General features: G+C 40.8%; 1 protein-coding gene across 2 annotated transcripts; it reads right to left on the bottom strand.

Moving 5' to 3' along the window:
- Positions 1-2,398: 2,398 nt before the first annotated feature.
- Positions 2,399-23,796, bottom strand: LOC124151752 (NACHT domain- and WD repeat-containing protein 1-like). 2 transcript variants are annotated; one of them, XM_048392180.1, is made up of 13 exons: positions 23,666-23,796; positions 22,068-22,110; positions 21,850-21,911; positions 20,561-20,613; positions 19,019-19,077; positions 17,786-17,917; positions 16,644-16,846; positions 15,595-15,762; positions 14,139-14,325; positions 11,869-12,023; positions 7,205-10,063; positions 4,297-4,503; positions 2,399-3,342 (listed from the first exon to the last, which is right to left on the bottom strand). In XM_048392180.1, the coding sequence occupies exons 2-13, from the start codon at positions 22,102-22,104 to the stop codon at positions 3,271-3,273; spliced, it is 4,194 nt and encodes a 1,397-aa protein (XP_048248137.1). In that variant the 5' UTR covers positions 22,105-22,110; positions 23,666-23,796; the 3' UTR covers positions 2,399-3,270. The 2 variants fall into 2 exon arrangements, with proteins under 2 accessions (XP_048248137.1, XP_048248138.1); XM_048392181.1 differs by having other exon boundaries at positions 4,405-4,503.
- Between the last annotated feature and the right edge of the window lies 1 nt (position 23,797).

The raw sequence follows: 23,797 nt of genomic DNA, 5'->3' as shown, positions 1-23,797 counted from the left end.
TCTGCAGCAAGAGAGAAATCAGGATTAAGAGCCAGTGGCTGCACAGCTGTTGTCTCTTCGTTTTCTGTGTCTTCAGACATTATCTTCAACAACTTTTGTTGTAGTTGATACTGTCGCCTTTTCAAGGCGTTATCTTTATGCTTTGAGGCAAGTCTTCTCCTCTGCAAATTCTTCAGTCTGTTGCACAGAATTCGTCTCCTTGAGCAAAGGTCATAAATGTCCGATTTGCGTCTGGCGCTGGATGGTGGTAATTTCTGTATATCCAAGGCATCTGATGACCAACCCTCAGCAAACAAACTGAAATCACTGAATGATGTAATGGATGGGATTTCCATATTGCCCACTGGCATAACGTGTTGTGATGTGATTGTCGGTCTGTTGCACACAACTATCTCTGAAGGAAAACAGAATATGCAAACAACAGGCAAGTTGCACCATTTATACCTAATTTCACATTTATTGTCCAGTCACCGACGAGTATAGTTGTCTTAATGAGTGGCAGCATCAGCTATTAATGATTATTGTTTACATAGCTCAACTGATAACGTGACAAGCTGTCCGCCAGCTTCACGTTGTCACCTTTGACACACCGGCGTTTAAGATGAGTACTGCTAGTTATAAGCCCTTTAACAATTACACTGATTGATTGATGTACCCTCGTCTACACGGCCGACAGCAGTTAACACTTCGCCACATCATGACTTGATCAAATACCCTTTGTCCACTGTCATCACGTTTAGGCTGAAACACTTTTCTGGTATCCAGTAGCTCAATGCCCCTTGAAGTCAAAGTACAGCACATGAAGGAAACTGTAATTTGGGAAACGTTTAGCGCGAAGAGATTCAAGAGTCCGTTTCTATATGTCAGAGATACATGTGACTGGCAAAGTGCTGAGACAACTGGCCAAGGTTCACATGCAAAGTTGGATGACACAATATCCATATCTTGTATTCTGAAGCAGCCCAATAATCCACAGGAAGAGAGTGTTTTCTTAAAACAGTTACAAGGGGCTTGTGGAAGCAAGTTTTAGTAGTGCTCTCACATTGTGCTTTGCTGATTGCTTATGTGTGTGACCACGTCAGTGGCGTTGCTCTTAATATGATGTTATTGTTTTGAAATCACGACTAGAATCGAGCTATAGAGAAACAGGTTAAATGTTAAATAGGCAATTTACCTGTCTGGGATGTCAAGCACCAATTTCTTTTCTTCTGTCTGGGCCACTCCCATCATGGGGTATATAAGGCTTAGACAGGCTTCCTCAACACTCATTCTCAGGCATTCACTCGCTTCACATCTAATAGTATAGGTCCACCCTCAGCTTGTTTTCAACATGGATATCAACTTCAATATGTCATTTGACCTTTCCAGTGGAGATTCTGTAACCGATGTCTCTTCAGACGATAGCAGGGAAAACCTATGGCAGAAACAGTGCAAAAGAAGGGCTGACATTGTCGATCTCGGCACAAGAAGAAGGATGCTACAACACAGACTGAAGAGTTTGGAAAAAAGAAGGAAGGTCTTACAGAAAAAGGATTGTATCCTTAAACGACGCCAGCAGCTACTACAGCAACATCTGATGGAGGTTTTGGAGCCATCTTCTATGCGTGTACAGTTCACAAAGGAGCAAACATTGTCCTCTTCCAAAATAGAGTTGACGTGTGGAGTGATGAAGTGCAGTGACGATCTCCTTCCCCCCGTGGACACTAAGACGGGTACAGAACTCACAGGAGACAAAGAGATTTTCAGACGTTTCAGTCCCCGGCGCTCTTCAGTCAACACACGCACAGAAAGTAATTTAAAGGCTGGAGTACGAAATATTTCCACCCAAACCTCACCTAATCGTCTCTGTGTGTTGTCTACCACCAAACGGACACAAGTGACACGGACAAGGAGAGCAGCAGTCACTAAAGGTTTAAAGCGATTCTTCAAGAAGAGCATCCAGTGCTCGTGGTGTTAATCAGAAACTATCTTTGTTTTCGTTTTATGATAGATACAGTGCTCTTATACACATGTTGATTTCTTGTTTGAAAATGCTTAATAATGTGCAATAAAAAGAATTGAAATTATTTTTGACATTTCTTTCTAATTTTCTGTATGAATGCTAGAAGCGCATGCATTTGGGCTTCGTGAGCCAATGTGTAGTAATTGCAGAAAAGTAACTTGAAAGAGGGTTAGCCTAGTTGCTCAGCCTAATTGCAGTATTGCGGACAAAACCCATGTTCCCCAAACACACACAGTTTGTGATTGTTCTGTTGTTTTAAGGTCCACGCACTTACTCACAATAGGTTTACACTAAATCTATGTTGAAACAAATTCTTCTACCGTGTACTAGATTGTTTAACTGTCCATACCGGTCGATTTATTTCAAGATTAATATCATAGATTAAAAGAAAATCTCAATTTCCAGTGCATTTATTCTTGGTACAAACAAGACAAATAATTAGATTGTTCAGAAAACAACAAGTATAACAATCAAGTTCACAAAACAATGTACATGTAACGGTTATATATCAACAACGGCAACAACATCTTACTCTGTTTCTTATGAAACACTTGATGTCATTGGACAATGATTTTCGTCGACTTTGAACCTTATGTGGAGATGTATCTTCCATTTGAAGTAACGTGAGGTCGTCAGTAGAGGTTTCAGTGGATAGCACAGTAACTACGTTGGTATTTCGTCCATGGGATTTGAAGCAGCTCTCTACAGGGGGACGTATATTTGGCACTTTCTCCTCAAATGGGCAAGGGGCGTCCTCCTGATTATCGTCACGACCAGGTGCTAACATATAGCCATCATCCAGCCATTCTGCCCAAATTGAAGACGAACCTGTGGCAGGTGTAGGGCACCAGTGCCTTCCCCCTAGGTCTGCAGCAAGAGAGAAATCAGGATTAAGAGCCAGTGGCTGCACAGCTGTTGTCTCTTCGTTTTCTGTGTCTTCAGACATTATCTTCAACAACTTTTGTTGCAGTTGATACTGTTGCCTTTTCAAGGCGTTATCTTTATGCTTTGAGGCAAGTCTTCTCCTCTGCAAATTCTTCAGTCTGTTGCACAGAATTCGTCTCCTTGAGCAAAGGTCATAAATGTCTGATTTGCGTCTGGCGCTGGATGGTGGTAATTTCTGTTTATCCATGGCATCTGATGACCAACCCTCAGCAAACAAACTGAAATCACTGAATGATGTAATGGACGGCATTTTCATATTGCCAACTGTCATAATGTGTTGTGAAGTGATTGTCAGTCTGTTGCACACAACTTGACTGAGCTGCTCAACAGTCAAAATAACCCAGCAACATCAACACCAGAGAATAAACAGTCTTGATAATGAGATTCCACAGCCCCTGAAAGGAAAATCAGAGATGACACCAGTGTTCGTGAATTGGGTAAGCATGTTCTGCTCTACCGATAAATCCATAAACATGTATCATTCTGAAATTGTACTGAAACTTGCCAGTTCATCTAAACAGTTAGGAATATACATTGATACTGTAAATTAGAATAATCAGAACACATTTAAAAGTACAATGTTCCTGTGTTTCCCAAATATATTATGTATTTCACAAAACCTATTGCAATTAAATTTTGCAGTGGGTTTTAATGGTATGAAATGCTCCCTCATGAAAATTAGAATAATACCAAAACCCTTTTAACAGCATTGTAAACATGCATAAAAACATGAAGTGTCCAGCCCAAATAATTAAAATCCGATCTCTTACTCCAGTGGGAGACTTGTCTGCGTGAAACACTGAGAGAACTTTGAACACCAGATCTGTGATATGATTTATTCCTTTGATGGTTTCCTTTGGAAGTAAATGCAATGACAGAAAGACAGGGTATATAATATCCACAACAATGTAATGTTGCTGCTTTCTTTATTACCATTCAGAACTGTTTCTTTATGTTCATTTTCAATATATATTGTTCTGAATGCTTCCCTCACTCATACTGAGAATGTAGAAGCCTTCACACTTACAGGCTGATTTCAAAGCTCCCCTAACTGTTTCACACAGTTAGGTTGATTGCACAGTAAGTGGCCAGCCTTGCATAGTCCTAAGTTGTAAGTTAACATACAAGAATAATTCAGGGTGTTCATAGAGATTAATAAGATTCCCCACTCCATCAAATCATTTTCAGGCTGGTGGGGTAGTCTAGTGGTTACAGCATTGACACTTCATGCCACAGGCCCAGGTTTATTTCCCCATTTCCAGTCATCCCTTGACACAACAAATCACAATCATCCATTGATATGGTAACAGGTCCCTATCATGCCTGTCAAAATCTTAGCATAGCTGTACTTGAAAGACAAGCATCCTTGAAGATTCCCCAATGAGGAGAGCGAGGAGGTATTTGGAATCTGGTGTGAAGGTCAGCTGTCTGACCTCTCCGCCAATTTGCAGACTAACCACCTCCAGGCCGGTGCCGGGATTCCACAGCTTGACCACTCCCTCTTGGCAGACCGATGCCACTACCTTGGCATTAGGGCTCACTGCTGCACTGACAACCTGCATAGTAATAACATAAATCAATATTTGACCCGTGAAGTCACAGGTCACTCTTAGGCGACATTTTTTTTATTTCTTGGTTTATGGATTCTAAACTCATTTCAAAAGTGAGGTAGGCCAATTTAAAAAAAAAAGAAAGCCTCAGAGATTTTTTTTACTTGAATTTTGTCCAAAAAAGTTAGGTAGGTATAAAAAAATATTCTGGAGTAACAAAATTAATATAATTACAACGTTTTTCATCTTATATTTTTGAATATCTGCGAGTACCGGCACATGTCTTGCAGTCCGACTTCGCAGTGTTTTTTGCCTTTCAATTCCTGGTTCGGCTTATCTGCGGGTCATACCATTTTCTTTCGTATTTCAATAGTCAAGTTAACACCTCGGCTTATCTACGGGGTCGGCTTATCCGCGGTCATATACGGTAACTAAATTTTTCAAGAACATTTTATCATATCCCTGGCACTCAGCTTGTGCACAAATGGCAATATAACAATATTCATGTCATGGGTGGAAATGCATGAAAGACACTGCTATTTTGGCAGCATGGGCGACGTTTAACTCTTTCAACACCAGCCAACCAGAAGATAACTGCTGTGACACCAAGTTCCAAGAGACTCTTGTGTGATAGACAAAGCCAACATTTATCAAGGAAAATATCTGCCTGTAAAACATCTTTGCTACTACATGTTTGGCTATACACTATCTGAAAGGTCTAATTAATCCTATTGTTTATAAATATGAAAGTTATGTGTATTACATTATTTAAATAATTCATTAACAACTTAATAAAATTTGTTAAAATAAAAATAATGAAAACTAAAACATTCATAAGGTCAAGAGTAAGGACCAATGAAGCGAAAATTTAATGATTTTCGGCAAATATAAGATTTCATAAAATCCACTTAGATTCTACCTATTTCTTTTTTATTTTCATTTGTTTACGTACCCCGGTAGTCGGAACATTATTTCAAAAAGAATTACAAGAATATCTGTCATCACCCATTTCCCAATGATAGTGGCTGTCCGCTCACTAACATGAGGAAATACCTCCATTTTCGAAGCGTCGTTCGAATAACACACACGTCGAAGGCTGCCATGTCAGTATACATTAAAAAAACTTATATTGTTTCACCGACATAATCTGCTACAAGGTTCGTGATTCGTCAAATTTAAGCACGTGACCTAAGGCAGCCAATCAATTACAGTATGTCCTCGTGCATGATAATTGACTTTGATGAAAGGTTTGGGTTAAATCATGTTATTCTGAACGTTTAAAGCATGAAATCACAATCTATATTAAAAATATGGAACTTCATGGATACATAGGGCTAGGTTACGAGCTGTGACAAAGATTTCTTATACATATATTTTGGCATTTAAGACATCGTGTCCGAGCCAAGAAATATTTTTGTTGATTTTATTACTTTGTATAATATATTTAAAGATTTGCTTGAAACGTCTTTATTTTGCTGTTTGACATGTTCGATGAGGACCAGTTGTCGAGGTGTGTCCAAGAATTTTATTTTCAACAATCCTTGTGGGAAATAGTGAATAATTTTCTAATCTATTGATAAAAAATGATAAAATCAAATGTAATACGTATTTCAGACATTGTGAAATGTGATAGATTTAATAAATGAATTACATGACAAGTAGGTTAATGAAATTATAAACTATTTTGACGTGACTTGGACGGTCTACCCTGCGGTGTCTGGTGACTCGTGGCTTCTTGGCCGATGTACCGGCCAACAGTGTTGAATGAGTTAAACTGGTCACCACTGCGCTTTGCGTTGACAAGCTTTGATGATATTAGAGAAGGATCCCAGCGAGAAATATTAGAGTGACTTCTCTTTGCTTTATGCTCAACGAGGAAATGAAATCCTTTTTTGTTTGCACTTTTTGACTTTAAGATCGGCAGTAATAAAAAAGGGTAATTTATATTTTTATTGTTTTTTAACATTTGGACTTTGAAAGAGTGGCGCATCCGCAAACCAAGAAATAAAAAAAATGTCGCCTTACAGTCCTTTCCTGTCTGAGCATTGTGAGGAATCAGGGTTCATACCTCAAAGCAATCTTAGTGCTATGACTCAAAACAATCATTCTTTAACACAAACAAATATTGTAGGGCTATGATTGCTTTGTAGTACAGGGCCCAAAGTAAGGTGAGGTGGGGTTTAAAATCATGTTCAAGATTACTGCACTTATTTAGTGACCTGCATGCACACATGGTCTAAGGTGTTATTCTCTGTAGAGGGTTCTGTCCATTGGCCTCACCAGATTCTGCTGACAGTGTGTTCTAACACCAGATTTGCCCTGATTATGATCTTTTGTTTGTCAGCATTATACCCATGTTCATAGATCTATGACCTGGTCACTTCAGGATTTCCTTCCATCAAGCTGACCCACTTTGGTGTTACTGAAGTACTGTTCAAAGCAGTGTCAGACTTAACTCACTGGCTCAAAATTTTGGGAAGAGATGGGTCACTGTCATTTCATTACTCTTGGGGATATTTATTTCACTGTTTATAATACTGGGACCTGTTCCACAAAGCACCATACCCATGCTCAAAGATAAATGACATGGTTACATCAGGCTTTCCTCCTATCAAACAGACATTCTGTGATTTAACTGAATTGAATGCTGTTCAAGGTGGCATTAAACCCAACTCACTCACACACTTTCAAGAACAGAAACACTAACCTCTTTGTTATGCTTTGTTGGTGGGGCTTTCATCCCAACAGGAAGTCCAGACTCAAAGCCGTAGATGATGAGGTAGCCATCTTCAGACCCCACAGCCAGAAACTGTTGTTTTGGAGGATGCACAAAGCAGGTGTTAGCTCCTTTGCACTGGCTGTCACCAGTCCAATCGGGTCTGTACACCATGACCAACTTCTTCCCTTTAGACATCTGCTGATCACATTTTCCTGTTGGAATGTCCCAAAATATTCCATGACGACGTGCTGCGATCAGCATTGTGTTGCCCCTGTAAGCTGAAATTGTCTCTCCAAGGGTGGGGATCTTCGACAGATTCCTCAGGCAATGTTGCAGGTTGCCAGTTCCTTGGCTTAAGTCCACTGCTGCAAAGCGGTATGGATGAGGTTGTGAAGCAAACGCACCTGACTTCTTCCAGGATTCTTTGATTGATTGGTAGTCTTCTGGTGTACACTCAGCCATGATAATTAGATACCGTTCTGAGGCACTCAGGACTGTCTCCAAACTGATGAAGTCAAACATCTTTTGAAGGATTGTCTGTTTAGCAAAGCCCTGCTTCAGATCCAACTGATGCAAAGAAACCTTTTTGTCTTGAGCCAAAACATACAGTGTCAGCTTGTCACTACAGAGAGTCAATGAAAGAACATTTTTCGGAATGATATCCTCCAAAACAGATTCTCCTGAATCTGATCTGATTGCTTTCAGAGCTTTCATGTCCTTGTTGTACAACAAGGCAATACCACTGCCAGCAAGATGAAGCTCATCTGCAGCGAAACCCACATCATATGACTTGACCAAATGTCCTGATTTCACTGACCATACTTCAACTTTGCCATTCCCTCCTGCTGTGAAGATCTGATTACTTTCACTGCCGACAGCAAAGCACCTGTACTGGTGGTCATCCAGGAGTGTGTTGGTCACAACACCTGGTGTCCTGCTGGCCAGACAAGGAAATGTGGGAATCAGGAGAGTCTTCTTACTTGATTCTAGGAGATTGTTAGCATCCTTCACAAGCTTTTTCAGGTAGATGGAATCCTTCTCAGGTCTCAGGTACACCAAAATACTTCTTGCAAGTACCAATGGGTTTTTCAGTTTGTTCTTGCTTGATTCAAGAAATGTCTTTAGAGTTTCAACTTCTTTGTCATTTCTTATTTTAAGGAAAGTGTTCATATCCTTGACAACCTCTCCAGTAGAGCAGGCAGTGATCTTGGTGCTGAGGAAGTGGATATTGCAATATACTAAGCCTTTGAATGTTTCTTCATCAACTGCTCTTGCTGCATTGTTCAGATGATGTGTTACACATTTCAACTTCCGGAGATTTGTGACACTGGTTGGCTGTGGAGTGACTTGTCTATCTGCATCCTTGAAGTCTTTCTTTCTTTGTGACAAGTAAATGTTCTTCTTGACTCCTGTTTCTGCCAGGTATATCTGAAGCAATGTCAAGTGGAGCTTCTCAAGGAACTTGTCTGGAACATATCGAACCAAAGCTGACATGATGAACTGCCTGTGATACCAGTACATTGTTATCTTGTTCTGAGACATCCTCTCCACAAGGTACTCCTTGATGTCATAGCGGATCCTTGCCCAGAGGACTGGAGGAATCCTCACCATACCAGGAACTGGAGGGTCATGAAACCTGTACACTTCGTCTAGAACTTCATTGTCACAAGACAAAGCATCTTCAAGCTCTATCTCGGATAATCCATTGAGTCCAACTGTAATGTAACCAAGAGCATTGCGTATCAAAATCTCCCCAAACTTTTGTTCAAGTCTGTCAAATAGAACATTTATGGCAGCCCTGATTGATCCTGCAAGTTTCAAGTCACTGACAGGGGTGAAGGAGGACCATTTCACGGCTTCATCAAGGAGAAGCTTCAGGTACAGAGGGCTAGGAGCATAGGAGAAGGTCTCAATGATGAACTGAACTTGGTCATCAGTTATTCTGCGGTGCCTTAGTTTCAGATTCTTGTCAATGATCTTCTTGCCAGTGGATTCTGGAAGTATTGGAACTGCCATGTAAATGGCCGATTCTGGCAGTCTCTTCTTGATGTTGGGCAAGATGCTATGTTCTGTTGGTAGGGTTGAGAGGATGAGATGAACATTTGAGGGCAAGGTGGTCGGAAGCCATGACATGCTGTAGGCATCATTCTCACTCGATAGCTGGTCAATAGAATCAAGGAGTATGATGATTGGATCTTTGAATGTGGAAGATATGCTACGGAGAAACCTTGGAATATATTCAATAAGACTGGCCATTGTTTTGTAGCACAACGGCTCCATGATTGTATTTGTACAGTCTGCAATCTGCCCACAAACATCAAATAGCACATCATAGATGTTGAGTGTAGAAGGTGATGTTCCCAGGAACCGAATCATTCCAATATACTCTCCTTTGATCCAAGATTTCAGCTTTTTCATAACCATTGCCATGACTGATGTTTTGCCAGCACCAGACTCTGCCCAAATGGTTAGAGGCTGTCGAGATTGACCTGACAAAATGTGATCTTTAACCTTCTGGAGGATGTCCTCCTGCCCACAGAAGGTCTCACACTTGGACTTACAGAAATGAAGATGGTGAAGAGTTTCATCCAAGCCACAGTAGTACTCCCTCTGTCGGATGTGTGACGATCGCTCTTTCTTGGCAAGCATGATCATATTTGTCACATCCTGCGTAAGTTTGAGGCTGAAATCCTTGATGTAAGACCTGTGTTCAGGATTGCCTACAGGGTCTACACCTCCGCTTTTCCAGGGAACATTGAATGTTTTGCAGTTCTGTGGTCCCAGAATGTTCACAATCTTTGATATGGAGGCCTTCTGTAAAGCAGCTATATTCTTGTCAACTGTTTTCTGAAAATTAACATCCCCCAGTTTATTTTAATTGTTATAAATATAAATAATTAGGACAGACTTTAGTTCCACAGTTGTTTGTGTGAAAATCATTGTTCATAGGTGGGAGAAAATACAGTGATCGCTCGCTATTGCGCTCTTCGATAAAGCGCTACTTCGGTTATTACGCGCGGTAACGCATTGCTCCCAAAATTTATGTACACTTTTAATACTGAGAGTTTTACACAGACATGATTGTATTGTTGTTCGTTGTTTATTTGCACATAACGCTTCTCATTGCATAATCAACGGTTTATCGCTGAATGGAGTTCTAATAATCTGTTTGAAAATATCCGCGGCAAGTCCCGGAAATACGATTGTTCAACTAGTTAACTTTTCACACTTTCCATCCTTTGATCTTAGAAGCGCATGCATGCAATAAAAGAGAACCACAAGTGAAGTTTATATTCTTAATTAGTGGGCAATCCAATTTAAGGCTAAACTGTCACACAAATGTAGTTGCTGTCACAACACGGCGGTCATTCATTTCGTAATCGCGCTTTCGTAACATCGCCTGTTTTTTCCCCGTAGTTATAACAAGCGATTTCATTGGATTAAAATTTGTTTCTAATGACGCTTTCTTGCCGAAATCTGCTACAAGTTTCGAGATTGGTCAATTTTGAGCACGTGACCTCAGGCAGCCAATCAAGCTTTGATACAAAGCTCGTGTTTGATAAATTTCAGAAGTTAGCGAAAGATTTTTTGTTAAATCGTGTTATTCTGAACGTTTTAAGCAGGAAATCACGATATATATTAAAAATATGGAACTTCGCGAATGTATCGTGCTAGGTTACGAGCTGTGACAAAGATTTTTCATGCATATATTTTTGCATTAAACGTTGTGTCCGAGCCGAGAATTCAAGGCGACGAAAGCCGAGATGTCATTTGACTTACATTACACGCGATCGCACGAAACGATGGAAATAATAACTTAGATGTAAGTTTGATTACTTTTAGATATATTTTTGTTGATTTTATTTATCACTTTGTATAATATATTTAAAGATTTGCTTAAAATAGTCTTTATTTTGCTCTTTGACATGTTCGATGCGGACCCGTTGTCGAAATGTGTGTCCGAGAATTTTATTTTCAATAACATCGCGGGAAATAGTGAATAATTTTTTAATTTATTGATAAAAAATGATAAATTAGAATGGAATACGTATTTCAGACATTGTGAAATATGACAGATTTAATAAATGAATGATATTACAGGTAGATCTAGGTCCATAAAAATATATACTATTTTGACGTGACGTAAGATAAACACATAGGCCTATTGATGATTTGAGATTTGCCGAGCGCGCTCCCCCGCCTCGGCCTCGGTTAAACGGCTCATCGTCTATAACGCCCACCAATTATTTGGACCCCATTGGTAGCGCAATAGCGAGCGATCACTGTAACATTAATATAGAAGATTTTTATTCTCTTCTTTGAACATTTGAATACATTGTTACATGTTCATTAAGACAGACTTGTTAGATATGCAGTGTTGGTCAGTGTACTTTCAACAGAATTAGAAATAGTGTACTTTTTAGTCCTATTTTTTAGGGTTGGCATATCTGTAAACCAGTTATTTTTCAAATCTGAAGCATTACATCATCAATACATTATGTGCAAAACTTGAAATACCCCTACATGCCAATCTGTTACCATTCTTCCCAATTCTGTAGAATATTCACAAATGAGGTCCAATCTTGAACCTTACTGGGAATTATAATGGTCAGCTGCTTCTCAGTGTCAGATGTATGGATTCATTATCATACCTTTCCCTGGGAATCAGTGATACTGATGTATCTGTGAGCATCCTTGTCCTCCAAATGTTCATCAGTTAGCCCGGTCAGTTTCCGCCGATACAGAAGACAATGGGAGCTTGGCTTGGGAGCCTCAAATATTCCTTTAGCAGTTTCGAATTCAGTTACTGAAACAAAACAAAAAACTTGGTATAACATTATCACAGTTCCTACAAATTAAAACATTCTCATTTGCTGCTGGTGAGGATGGACGGGAAAAGATGAGAGAGGAGGGGCACCTGAAAAATGAAGGAGGAGGGGCATCTGAAAGATGAGGGAGGAGGGGCATCTGAAAGATGAGGGAGGAGGGGCATCTGAAAGATGAGGGAGGAGGGGAGGAGGGGCATCTGAAAGATGAGGGAGAAGGGTACCTGAAAGATGAGGGAGGAGGGGCACCTGAAAGATGAGGGAGGAGGGGAGGAGAGGCACCTGAAAAGATGAGGGAGGAGGGGCATCTGAAAGATGAGGGAGGAGGGGCATCTGAAAGATGAGGGAGGAGGGGCATCTGAAAGATGAGGGAGGAGGGGAGGAGGGGCATCTGAAAGATGAGGGAGAAGGGTACCTGAAAGATGAGGGAGGAGGGGCACCTGAAAAGATGAGGGAGGAGGGGCATCTGAAAGATGAGGGACGAGGAGAGGAGGGGCACCTGAAAGATGAGGAAGGAGGGAAGGAGGGGCATCTGAAAGATGAGGAAGGAAGGGAGGAGAGGCACCTGAAAGATGAGGGAGAAGGGGTACCTGAAAGATGAGGGAGGAGGGGCACCTGAAAAGATGAGGGAGGAGGGGCATCTGAAAGATGAGGGACGAGGAGAGGAGGGGCACCTGAAAGATGAGGAAGGAGGGGAGGAGGGGCACCTGAAAGATGAGGAAGGAAGGGAGGAGAGGCACCTGAAAGATGAGGGAGAAGGGGTACCTGAAAGATGAGGGAGGAGGGGCACCTGAAAAGATGAGGGAGGAGGGGCATCTGAAAGATGAGGGACGAGGAGAGGAGGGGCATCTGAAAGATGAGGAAGGAAGGGAGGAGAGGCACCTGAAAGATGAGGGAGGAGGGCCATTTGAAAGACGAGGGAGGAGGGGAGGAGGGGCATCTGAAAGATGAGGGAGGAGGGGCACCTGAAAGATGAGGGAGGAGGAGAAGAGGGGCACCTGAACGATGAGGGAGGAGGGGCACCTGAAAGATGAGGGAGGAGGGGAGGAGAGGCACCTGAAAGATGAGGGAGGAGGGGCACCTGAAAGATGAGGGAGGAGGGGAGGAGGGGCATCTGAAAGATGAGGGAGGAGGGGCACCTGAAAGATGAGGGAGGAGGAGAAGAGGGGCACCTGAAAGATGAGGGAGGAAGGGAGGAGGGGTACCTGAAAGATGAGGGAGGAGGAGAGGAGGGGCACCTGAACGATGAGGGAGGAGGGGCACCTGAAAGATGAGGGAGGAGGGGAGGAGAGGCACCTGAAAGATGAGGGAGGAGGGGCACCTGAAAGATGAGGGAGGAGGGGAGGAGGGGCATCTGAAAGATGAGGGAGGAGGGGCACCTGAAAGATGAGGGAGGAGGAGAAGAGGGGCACCTGAACGATGAGGAAGGAAAGGGGGAGGGAACCTGAAAGATGAGGGAGGAGGGGAGGAGGGGCATCTGAACGATGAGGGAGGAGGGGAGGAGGGGCATCTGAAAGATGAGGGAGGAGGGGAGGAGGGGCATCTGAAAGATGAGGGAGGAGGGGCACCTGAAAGATGAGGGAGGAGGAGAAGAGGGGCACCTGAACGATGAGGAAGGAAAGGGGGAGGGAACCTGAAAGATGAGGGAGGAGGGGAGGAGGGGCATCTGAACGATGAGGGAGGAGGGGAGGAGGGGCACCTGAACGATGAGGAAGGAAAGGGGGAGGGAACCTGAAAGATGAGGGAGGAGGGGAGGAGGGGCATCTGAACGATGAGGGAGGAGGGGAGGAGGGGCACCTGAACGATGAGGGAGGAGGAGAGGAGGGGCACCTGAACGATGAGGAAGGAAAGGGGGAGGGAACCTGAAAGATGAGGGAGGAGAGGAGGAGGGGCATCTGAAAGATGAGGGAGGAGGGGAGGAGGGGCATCTGAATTCATGTAATATAAGAAAGACCAATCCAACCAATCTCTTAACGTGGGCAGTGGGTAGGCAAGTGTTTAGAGTGTTCACTCATTATACCAAAGACCTGGATTTTGTGTATATCTTTATATTGCTGGAATATTGATGAAAGCAGTCTACTACCATCCTCACTCACCTGACTTAAAGTACATGTGCCTCTGTTCCTCAGACAGCTTCCCCTCTTCATGCAGTAGTCTGGCTGCTTCACGGACAATGGACAACATCGATGTGAAAGCAGTTTGCCACGATTCCATGGCACGTTGTCGTAGATCCTCACTTCCTTGGCTGTAGTCTCCAAAATGTGGGAACTGGGACCTGATTGGCTACAAAGTTTAAAAATGACAATTTTGCTAGAAAAGGAATTGTTCATATTGGATTGAGTGAGTATGGTTTTACACCGCTTTTAGCAATATTCCAGCAATATCACGGCAGGGGACACCAGAAATGGGCTTCACACATTGTACCCATGTCGGGATTCGAAACCCGAGTCTTCGGTGTGACAAGCGAACGCTTTAACCACTAGGCTACCCTACCACCCCTGTTCACATTGGAAGATATTTAACAAAATATATTTGAAATGAAACATTTATGTTTTGGACATGGCCAATCAGAATGCTACATTTTGCACCCATTGATGTACACAACTGCCAGTCAACAAGAGCATTGTCAGCTCTTCAACAGTAAGTCAGTGATGTTATGGCAGGAACAACATGAATGATTACTGGCTTGACTGGTCCAAACTCGATTATTTACAAACCTATAACTGGAACATTGATGAGTGCAACTTTGAAACAACAAACAAACAAACAAACAAACAGTCCCTTCATGTGTTATAGTTCACTTTGTTACAAATATTGAGCATAAGTTGTGTAATTTAACAAGTGAGTACGTTAGTGAGTATTGATTTACGTCGCTTTTAGCAAATATTCCATAAATATCACAGCGGGGGACACCAGAAACGGGCTTCATACATTGTACCAATGTGGGGAATGGAACGCGGGTCTTCAAAGTGACGAGGGAACACTTAAACCACTAGCCTACCCCACCGCCCCTTCACGAGTAATGGAAGGGTGGTAGGGTAGCCTAGTCCTTAAAGGTGATGTGAGATGAAATGGGGTAACACGTTGTGTCTGAGATTATTGCACTTATATAGCAACATACATGGACGTGTGTGTGCGTGTGAGCGTGTGAGCCTGTGTGCGTGTGTGTGTGTGTGATGCCGATTTATAGTGTTAGCCCACTGAGATACCATGCCGCAGTTTAACATGAATACCCCCCTCAGACAGTATACTGACTCCAAGCCGACCAGTCCTTGTTTTAGCCCCTTAATACCGAGCCCCAGAGAGGGTAACAACAAGTACCATCTTTGAACGTCTGTTGGTATGAAGCAGCCGGGAACCCCGGACCTTACGCTCTCCAGGCGGACGCTCTACCACAAGACCACAGAGGCGGTCCAGTTGTTAAAGTGTCGATTCATTTAGACCTGGGTTTGATTCCTAACTTGTGAAGGTGCTCTTGGTGGTTAGAATATTGCTAAAAGGGGAGTAACATCCAACTCACTCACTCACTCACTCAAGAGTAATCACACCTACCTGTAACACAAACTCAGGTGGAATAGCATTGTCATCCCTCTTGTACCAGGCGTCTAACAGGGCAACATCCAGTCCCTGACGTGATGCTATTGATCGCAGCATCTCAAACTCTGGACACAGTACCTCCGTAGGTAGAGGCCGAAAACCATACCTCTCACTCAGTATACTCTGTCGAAAGAGAAACAAAGATAAAAACAAGAGTTTGTATGTTTGTTTGTTTGTTTGTTTGTTTGTTTGTTTAATGCTGCACAGAACAATATTCCAGCTAAATGACAGTTGCCATAAATAATCAAGTCTAGACTAGATAATCCATTGATTGATATCATGAGCATCGATTTACAGAACTGGGCTACAATGACATGCATCAACCAAGTCAGCGAGTCCAACCACCCAATCTCGTAATGGTTCATTGTATGAAAACTGTCAATAAAATCCTATTTTGGGTCTGAAAGTGACTATCAATATATTCAGGACATTGATTTATGATGAATGTAGAATGTGTTCATGATATTTGGAGGTAAAAGGATGTCTACTTGACATATATATTTTCTAGGCTAGAACAAGTTGTTATCTTGCTATCAAATTTCCTTCATAAAAGTAAGATGTACAAGTTGATTTCCTGAAAAAAAGCTCTTGAAATACAAGCAAAGACAAAACTACAAACTAAAAATGTGCAAAAAGTTGGGTTTTTTTGCCTTTTGGAGAAGGTTGACCCATAAAACAAGATGACAAACTTCTAATTATACTGTAATTCACCTTATGCGGGCTCCAGGTTAGAACACATCCCTACCAACATAGCTTGTGGTAATAGGCAACTAAATGGATCGGGTGGTCAGGCTAAGTAACAATCACTAGTTTATCTGGTCCAGATTCAATTATTTACAGGCTACTATCATATTGATGGAATGTTACTGAGTGACACATTAAAAACAAACAAATATTGGGTTAACAATTAATGAAATATATAATGTTTTTATTTTAATGATATTCATTAAATGACTTTTTTCTTTCCCCTCTTGTCATATTCTGAAACTGTTGCAATGACTTACAATGAAGTTTGGTCCTAGCGACACATTCTGACAGTTCTTCACTTCCTGTAGGCACAGGCGTTCAGCCGAGTGGTCGTTCTGTGTATCCTCTGTCAGGCCCCACCGAAGGTCAACCAACTGAAGGTCAAGGTCAAGGCTTGAGCAGAATGACCGTAGTATGGGTGAGACGTCACGTGACAGTGCATTACGTTCAGCTCGCATGTCTACAAAAGCAGTAACCGTATGTTGATAATATCGTCCAAAAGTCTCAACAGCAGTAACCATATGTTGATAATATCATCCCAATCTCTCAACAGCAGAAACCATATGTTGATAACTTCCCCATGTCTCAACAGCAGAAACCATATGTTGATAATATCGTCCCCATGTCTCAACAGCAGAAACCATATGTTGATAATATTGTCCCCATGTCTCAACAGCAGAAACCATATGTTGATAATATCGTCCCCATGTCTCAACAGCAGAAACCATATGTTGATAATATTGTCCCCATGTCTCAACAGCAGAAACCATATGTTGATTATATTGTCCCCATGTCTCAACAGCAGAAACCATATGTTGATAATATTGTCCCCATGTCTCAACAGCAGAAACCATATGTTGATTATATTGTCCCCATGTCTCAACAGCAGTAACCATATGTTGAAAATATCGTCCCCATGTCTCAACAGCAGAAACCATATGTTGATAATATCATCCCCATGTCTAAGTCTTATGTCACAAGCGCAAAATTCTCATTCTATACTGATCAAAACAAGTTAGGGATCATGAATATTTTGGGGGATATAGTTAAGACCAGGCACACAATTTCATACAAAATACCCCAAAACATATTCATGGTCCTTAAAGTATTTTGTTCAGTATATATAAATTTCTTTTTATGCTGCCCCTGAGTTTATTCAACAATGTATTGCAATGAGTAGACAAGCGTTTTACATTTTGTATCTTAGTCCGCCAAGGTTGTGAGGCATTTTGCTCATTAAGAAGGTCATTTTGTATCTGCACAAAGTAATTATCAAGACATGAGGAAATTCCATGTAAATGACAGAGGCTACCCATAGATACCTGACTGATAGAGTGTACCAGTAGATATTGCCACATAGAGGTTACCTGCAAATACCTGTAGATATATGACAGACTACCTGAGAATGTGGAGCTGATGAAGATGCGGACGATGGAGCGAGGGAGGGGCAGGAGGTCTGACATGTCCCCCTCTAGCATCGCATCAAACTTCTTCTCCATGGCCTCATCATACTGGGGCTTGGGCTGCTTGTCTACATACAGAAACATTACAGCTTAGGCTCACCATGTGACAACTTTATTTTAAACACTGTGTCAGTGACTTCTGAGAAACATTTTCAATCTTATATCTATATCAATTCTGTCTGTTTATTGCGTAACGCCGCACTCAGCAATATTCCGGCTATATGATGGACCGCTTCAGTGGTCTAGTGGTAGAGCGCCCGCTCGGAGAGTGGAAGGCCTAGGGTTCGATCCCCGGCCACATCATACCAAAAGACGTTAAAAGATGGTACTTGTTGTTACCCTGTCTGGCACTCAGCATTAAGGGGGTAAAACAAGGACTGGTCGGCTTGGAGTCAGTATACTGTGTCTGAGGGGGGTATTCATGTTAAACTGCGGCATGGTATCTCAGTGGGCTAGCACTATAAATCAGCACCAGTCAGGACAAGTACAAGCAGCCATACACACACACACACACACACACACACACACACACACATGTGCATGCACGTTGCTATATAAGTGCAATAATCTTGGACGCGACGTTAAACCCCATTTCACATCACCTCACTCAGCTATATGATGGCAGCCTTCAAATAATAAAGACAACCACACAATCCAGTGATTGATATTATGAGCAATGATCCAAGTTTGGGGGTACGTTGACACGCCATCAACCAAGTCACCGAGCTGACCACCCGATCCATTTTGTCACGTGTTACAACCAGTCCAGGTTGCAAGGGACCAAAGCCAATGTGTTCCTAGTTTAATCACCTCTGATGACTAGGAAATGGATACTAGGGACACATTGTACCTCAGGTCCCCGCAGTGGTGGCATACAAAAACGATCGGACAGAAGATATTATAAATACATGCATATAAAATTAATTAGAAAATATCAAATCATATTAAAATAACTGTAACGTCACAAGAGCCATATTCCAAAAAGATATCTTTGCACTCAACTATCATAAATTCAACTGTGCTTATACTGGATATTTGACAGTCATAGTGGTCGGATCACTTTATGCAATGGGGCCAAAATCATTGGAACATTTGTAGATGACGAAATACATGAAGACAACAACCTACATAGATTGAAAAATTATTTCTGCAAACTTCTCCAGACATACCATTTGGCCCAGCTGGCTTCGTCCTGACCTCTTCCTTCACCTGCTTAGCGGCTGAGCTTCTGGAATTGAAGTGATGATTATCATTATTTTCCCTGTCTCAATAGCAAAATGCACTGTTACATCTTAGCATGTGGAATGCCAAATGTAAGTTGGGTTGCATACTGAGTGATTGTCTAAGCATGTGGAATGCCAAATGTAAGTTTAGTTGCTCATTCTGTGATTGTCTGAGCATGTGGAACGCCAAATGTTAGTTTAATTGCTCATTCAGTGATTGTCTGAGCATGTAGAACGCCAAATGTAAGTTGAGTTGCATACTGAGTGATTGTCTGAGCATGTGGAATGCCAAATGTAAGTTTAGTTGCTCACTCAGTGATTGTCTAAGCATGTGGAACACCAAATGTAAGTTTAGTTGCTCACTCAGTGATTATCTGAGCATGTGGAATGCCAAATGTAAGTTTAGTTGCTCACTCAGTGATTGTCTAAGCATGTGGAATGCTAAATGTAAGTTTAGTTGCTCACTCAGTGATTGTCTGAGCATGTGGATCGCCAAATGTTAGTTGTGTTGCATACTGAGTGATTGTCTGAGCATGTGGAATGCCAAATGTAAGTTTAGTTGCTCACTCAGTGATTGTCTAAGCATGTGGAACGCCAAATCAAAGTTTAGTTGCTCACTCAGTGAGTGTCTAAGCATGTGGAACGCCAAATGTAAGTTTAGTTGCTCACTCAGTGATTGTCTAAGCATGTGGAATGCCAAATATAAGTTGGGTTGATAACTTAGTGATTGTCTAAGCATTTGGAATGCCAAATGTAAGTTGGGTTGATAACTGATTGATTGTCAAAGCATGTGGAATGCCAAATATAAGTTGGGTTGATAACTGAGTGATTGTCTAATCATGTGGAATGCCAAATATAAGTTGGGTTGATAACTGATTGATTGTCTAAGCATGTGGAATGCCAAATGTAAGTTTAGTTGCTCACTCAGTGATTGTCAAAGCATGTGGAATGCCAAATGTAAGTTTAGTTGCTCACTCAGTTTTTGTCTGAGAATGTGGAATGCCAAATGTAAGTTTAGTTGCTCACTCAGTGGAATGCCATGTGGAACACCAAATATAAGTTTAGTTGCTCACTCAGTGATTGTCAAAGCATGTAGAACGCCAAATGTAAGTTTAGTTTGGTCATTTACACAAAGCAGTTTTTTTACATTCTACGTTAATTATATTTAGTTCCAGCAACTAATTGACTTTTTTACATGTATTCAAACTGTATGCCAGTTGTACTATTATTACTAAACTACTTCCTGGTCCTTGGCTTTGCCCGGGTCATTAGCTCATGCACTAGACTGTCAGCTACCTCATCAGCATGATTATGTTGTCACCGATATCATTGCCTTTTTTTTCACAATAAAAATTTGATTTGACTCATCTCGAGTAAAACTTACGATAGATTTATTGGTTGTTTTACACTGAACAGTGTTCCCCATCAGATCTCACCTAGTTTGTTTTTTTATTAAAATTGAATATATAACATTGTGAGGATACTTACCCTTTGGAACTCCTTGGGCCATTTTTTCCAGTACTTTTACCAAGGACTGGCAGCTGAAATAATTCAAAACCCAAAATATATTTACAATGCTCCTACTATGTGGTGAAACGTTAAAAGCAGGGCACACATTTTTATTCACTGTTTCACATTTATTTGCAAACCAATTATCTTGGCTAGGTAGAAAGGAAATACATTGGTGTATCTCAATAAGATTTCCTTTCATGTGGCATCAACTTTTAAGTTTGTTGGTTTAGTGTGGCAATATAAATCCTTATTCTGTTTTAAATGCAGGGTTGTTTAATATTGTATTCATTGATATCTACATGTATGAATCTAATAACTTCTAAGGCATTTTGTCAACAGTGATATAAATTATGTAATTATTACTTAACGAGTTAACAGTTACTGTTTTTTACATTTCTGTGGCTGAATCTTAATTTTCCATTAGAAAAAAATGTCAAAGAATAATAAATTCAAACTATTTTTATTTCATTTACTGATTGTTTGAATCTTGAAAATGAAAAACAAATAAAATGTCGCTTCACTATGTTATGGGCAACTAGTGGACTCTCATTATGGTTACTCAAAATGAGAGAAGACTCAAGACATGACCAGTGAGTGCCTAGTGATGAGTCTCAAAACTTGGCATATATCCACTAATAAATGCCATCATTTTCAATAAATGCCAGGTCTGACCTAACACTAAAACAGAGACCCATGGGGCTCTGAAGGTTCGCGAAAAAAAAAAAGCAATATTGTTTGGAGTACAAATACATGAAAGTGAATGGTCATAGCTGTATCAAAAATCATAATAGGACAAAAAATGTGTTATATTTTATTCCAATAAATCACTTACTGGCTGCATAGCAAATGTCATGATGGTATTGAGTAATGCTGAAAAAGGCATTTTCATGTTTAAAATCTAATCAGAATTCTGTGAGTTGTTTAGAGACATCATAGCTGGGGTCATTCCTGCAAACTTGAGTATTTATAGGCCTCCTAGTTTCCGAGGAAATGTCGAAAATGCAAAAGTAACAATAGGCTGACAGATAATGGACAACGCATAAGCTCACTTGACGTTCATACAGGTGTGGTAAAACATTAATGTCTTCTTACTGTAGAAAATACTAATGTCAGGCCTCTTTTAACTGCTGTTCCTTGAGAATCTCTAGGGAGCTTGATGAACTAATTTAGCACTTGTTGCCTATTAGAGGAAATACAACATTCATCAATATGTCATATACACGAGTGTATCTGAAACAATAAATGGGGTACAGACAAATACTCACCTGTCCAGGTGTGTTGTTTGTGATCTGAAACGAGGATACCCTCTTTGATGGAGGTGCAGAAGCTGAAGTTAATGAGAATAATACAGGTAAAACAAACACCGCTGGAAACAGTAGAACTCTCAAATATAGATATGATCTCATTACGTTTTATATTGAAGCTTACACAATCTGGACCTCCCTACCTCCCTCCCTCACTCACTCACAAAGGTTTCACTTACATTTATTCTTGGAACTCGTGCCCCTTGATTGTGACATCGTAATCTGTAAATCACAACACCAGAAATTAAATGGTAAATTAGATGATATGAGGTGATTACGTATTGGGGGCTTTTCACGCCAAACACCCGGGTTCAATTCCCCAGATGGGTACAATGTGTGAAGTCGTGTTTCCTGCTGTGGTATTGCTGGAATATTGCTAAAGTGGCATAAAACCATAGTCACTTGCCTCATTTCGGAATAACAATATATTATGTCTGGTACATGACATGGTTTCAAGTTTGCTTCTTCTGTTCACATAAAAGTAATTTTGCTGTGACAGTCCAGTTTTAGTTAATGTTCTATAAATAATTTATAACATTGTTTTATTTACTCAGTAATCTTTATATTCCCCAATCATTGCTGATGTTGAAATTCAATAACATAAAAGTTATGAAAATGCCCACTGACCCATATTATGAATCTATAATTTGCATATTCTACTTGTTTTAATCTCTTGGACAAGAATTAATACAAATCTTCAAAGAATCTTTGAAGTCATAATGAATTCATTATTAGATTTTCATTCCTGCCTGACTCACTACCAAACACTTGCCTTGCATCATTTTATTGTCTACACTATGCTTGTCGTAAGAGGCAACTAACGTGATCAGGTGTACAGGCTTGCTGACTTGGTTGAAGCATGTCATCGTATCCCAATTGCGTGGACTGTTACTCATGATGTCAGTCACTGGATTGTCTGGTCCAGACAAGATTATTTACAGAAAGTTGTCATATAGCTGGAATATTGCTGAGTGCAGCGTTAAACAACAAACAAACAAACAAAATTTATTGTCTTTATGCACCTATAGATGAAAAAAAATTGCCCTACAGGCCGTGTTGTTTTACTTGAAATATATTCCATCTGGCTACGTGTAGTTCTACCAAACACTCATATCCATCAGGACATCCATCAACATTTAATGTATGCACATGAACAATTTTTTTTTTTTTTTAAATAAAACATGTATTAAAACAGGATAGGGCACACCCAATTTTAAAATACCTTACCTGTATATAAAACTTGTAATAATATATGAATTATGGCCTGAACAGAATATTTGGCATTTTATTTTAATTTACAAATTTATATCAATTTCATCCTGAAAAACATATGCCATCAATCAATTAAAGACAGGTGAAGTCGTACTGGAAGATTTAACTTCGCTGTTGTATAGATGCATATTCTGGTACAGGGCTTTATATCGAAATTCATGCATCCAAATCACCTTTCGAGGCATCGTGTCCATGAATATGCATGATTTTCGCAAAATGATCCTGTGGTTCGTGTAATATCCTGAGATACGATACTGCAAAATGATTTATTTGACTGTTCTGTACGTGCTATACATTTGCATAAATGTATATATAATGAGCATACAATCAAGAATGAATTTAGACCAAAGTAACATGACTTGAAACAATATTGGGCACGTGAAAACAAGTAAAAACATCGCTGAATCTGCCAATCAACCACAGATATGTTGTCAGTACCGACAGGTGCCCGATACGAGTGATCAGCTGCTGACATTATCGAGCAAATGGACACGTGCATTTTTACCTCTTTTAACTACTATTTCAAAAGTTCTGACCACTGTTGGCGGCTCATTCCCTCAACACATTACATGTGTATATATGCTGATGCCATCTTTTGAACACACTATGCGTGTCCGTCTAATCGCCTTTAGTGTCG

The sequence above is a fragment of the Haliotis rufescens genome, unplaced genomic scaffold, assembly GCF_023055435.1.
Source record: "Haliotis rufescens isolate VD_foot unplaced genomic scaffold, xgHalRufe1.0.p SCAF_11, whole genome shotgun sequence".
NCBI lineage: Eukaryota > Metazoa > Mollusca > Gastropoda > Lepetellida > Haliotidae > Haliotis > Haliotis rufescens.
This window is presented reverse-complemented; position numbering and strand designations above follow the sequence as displayed.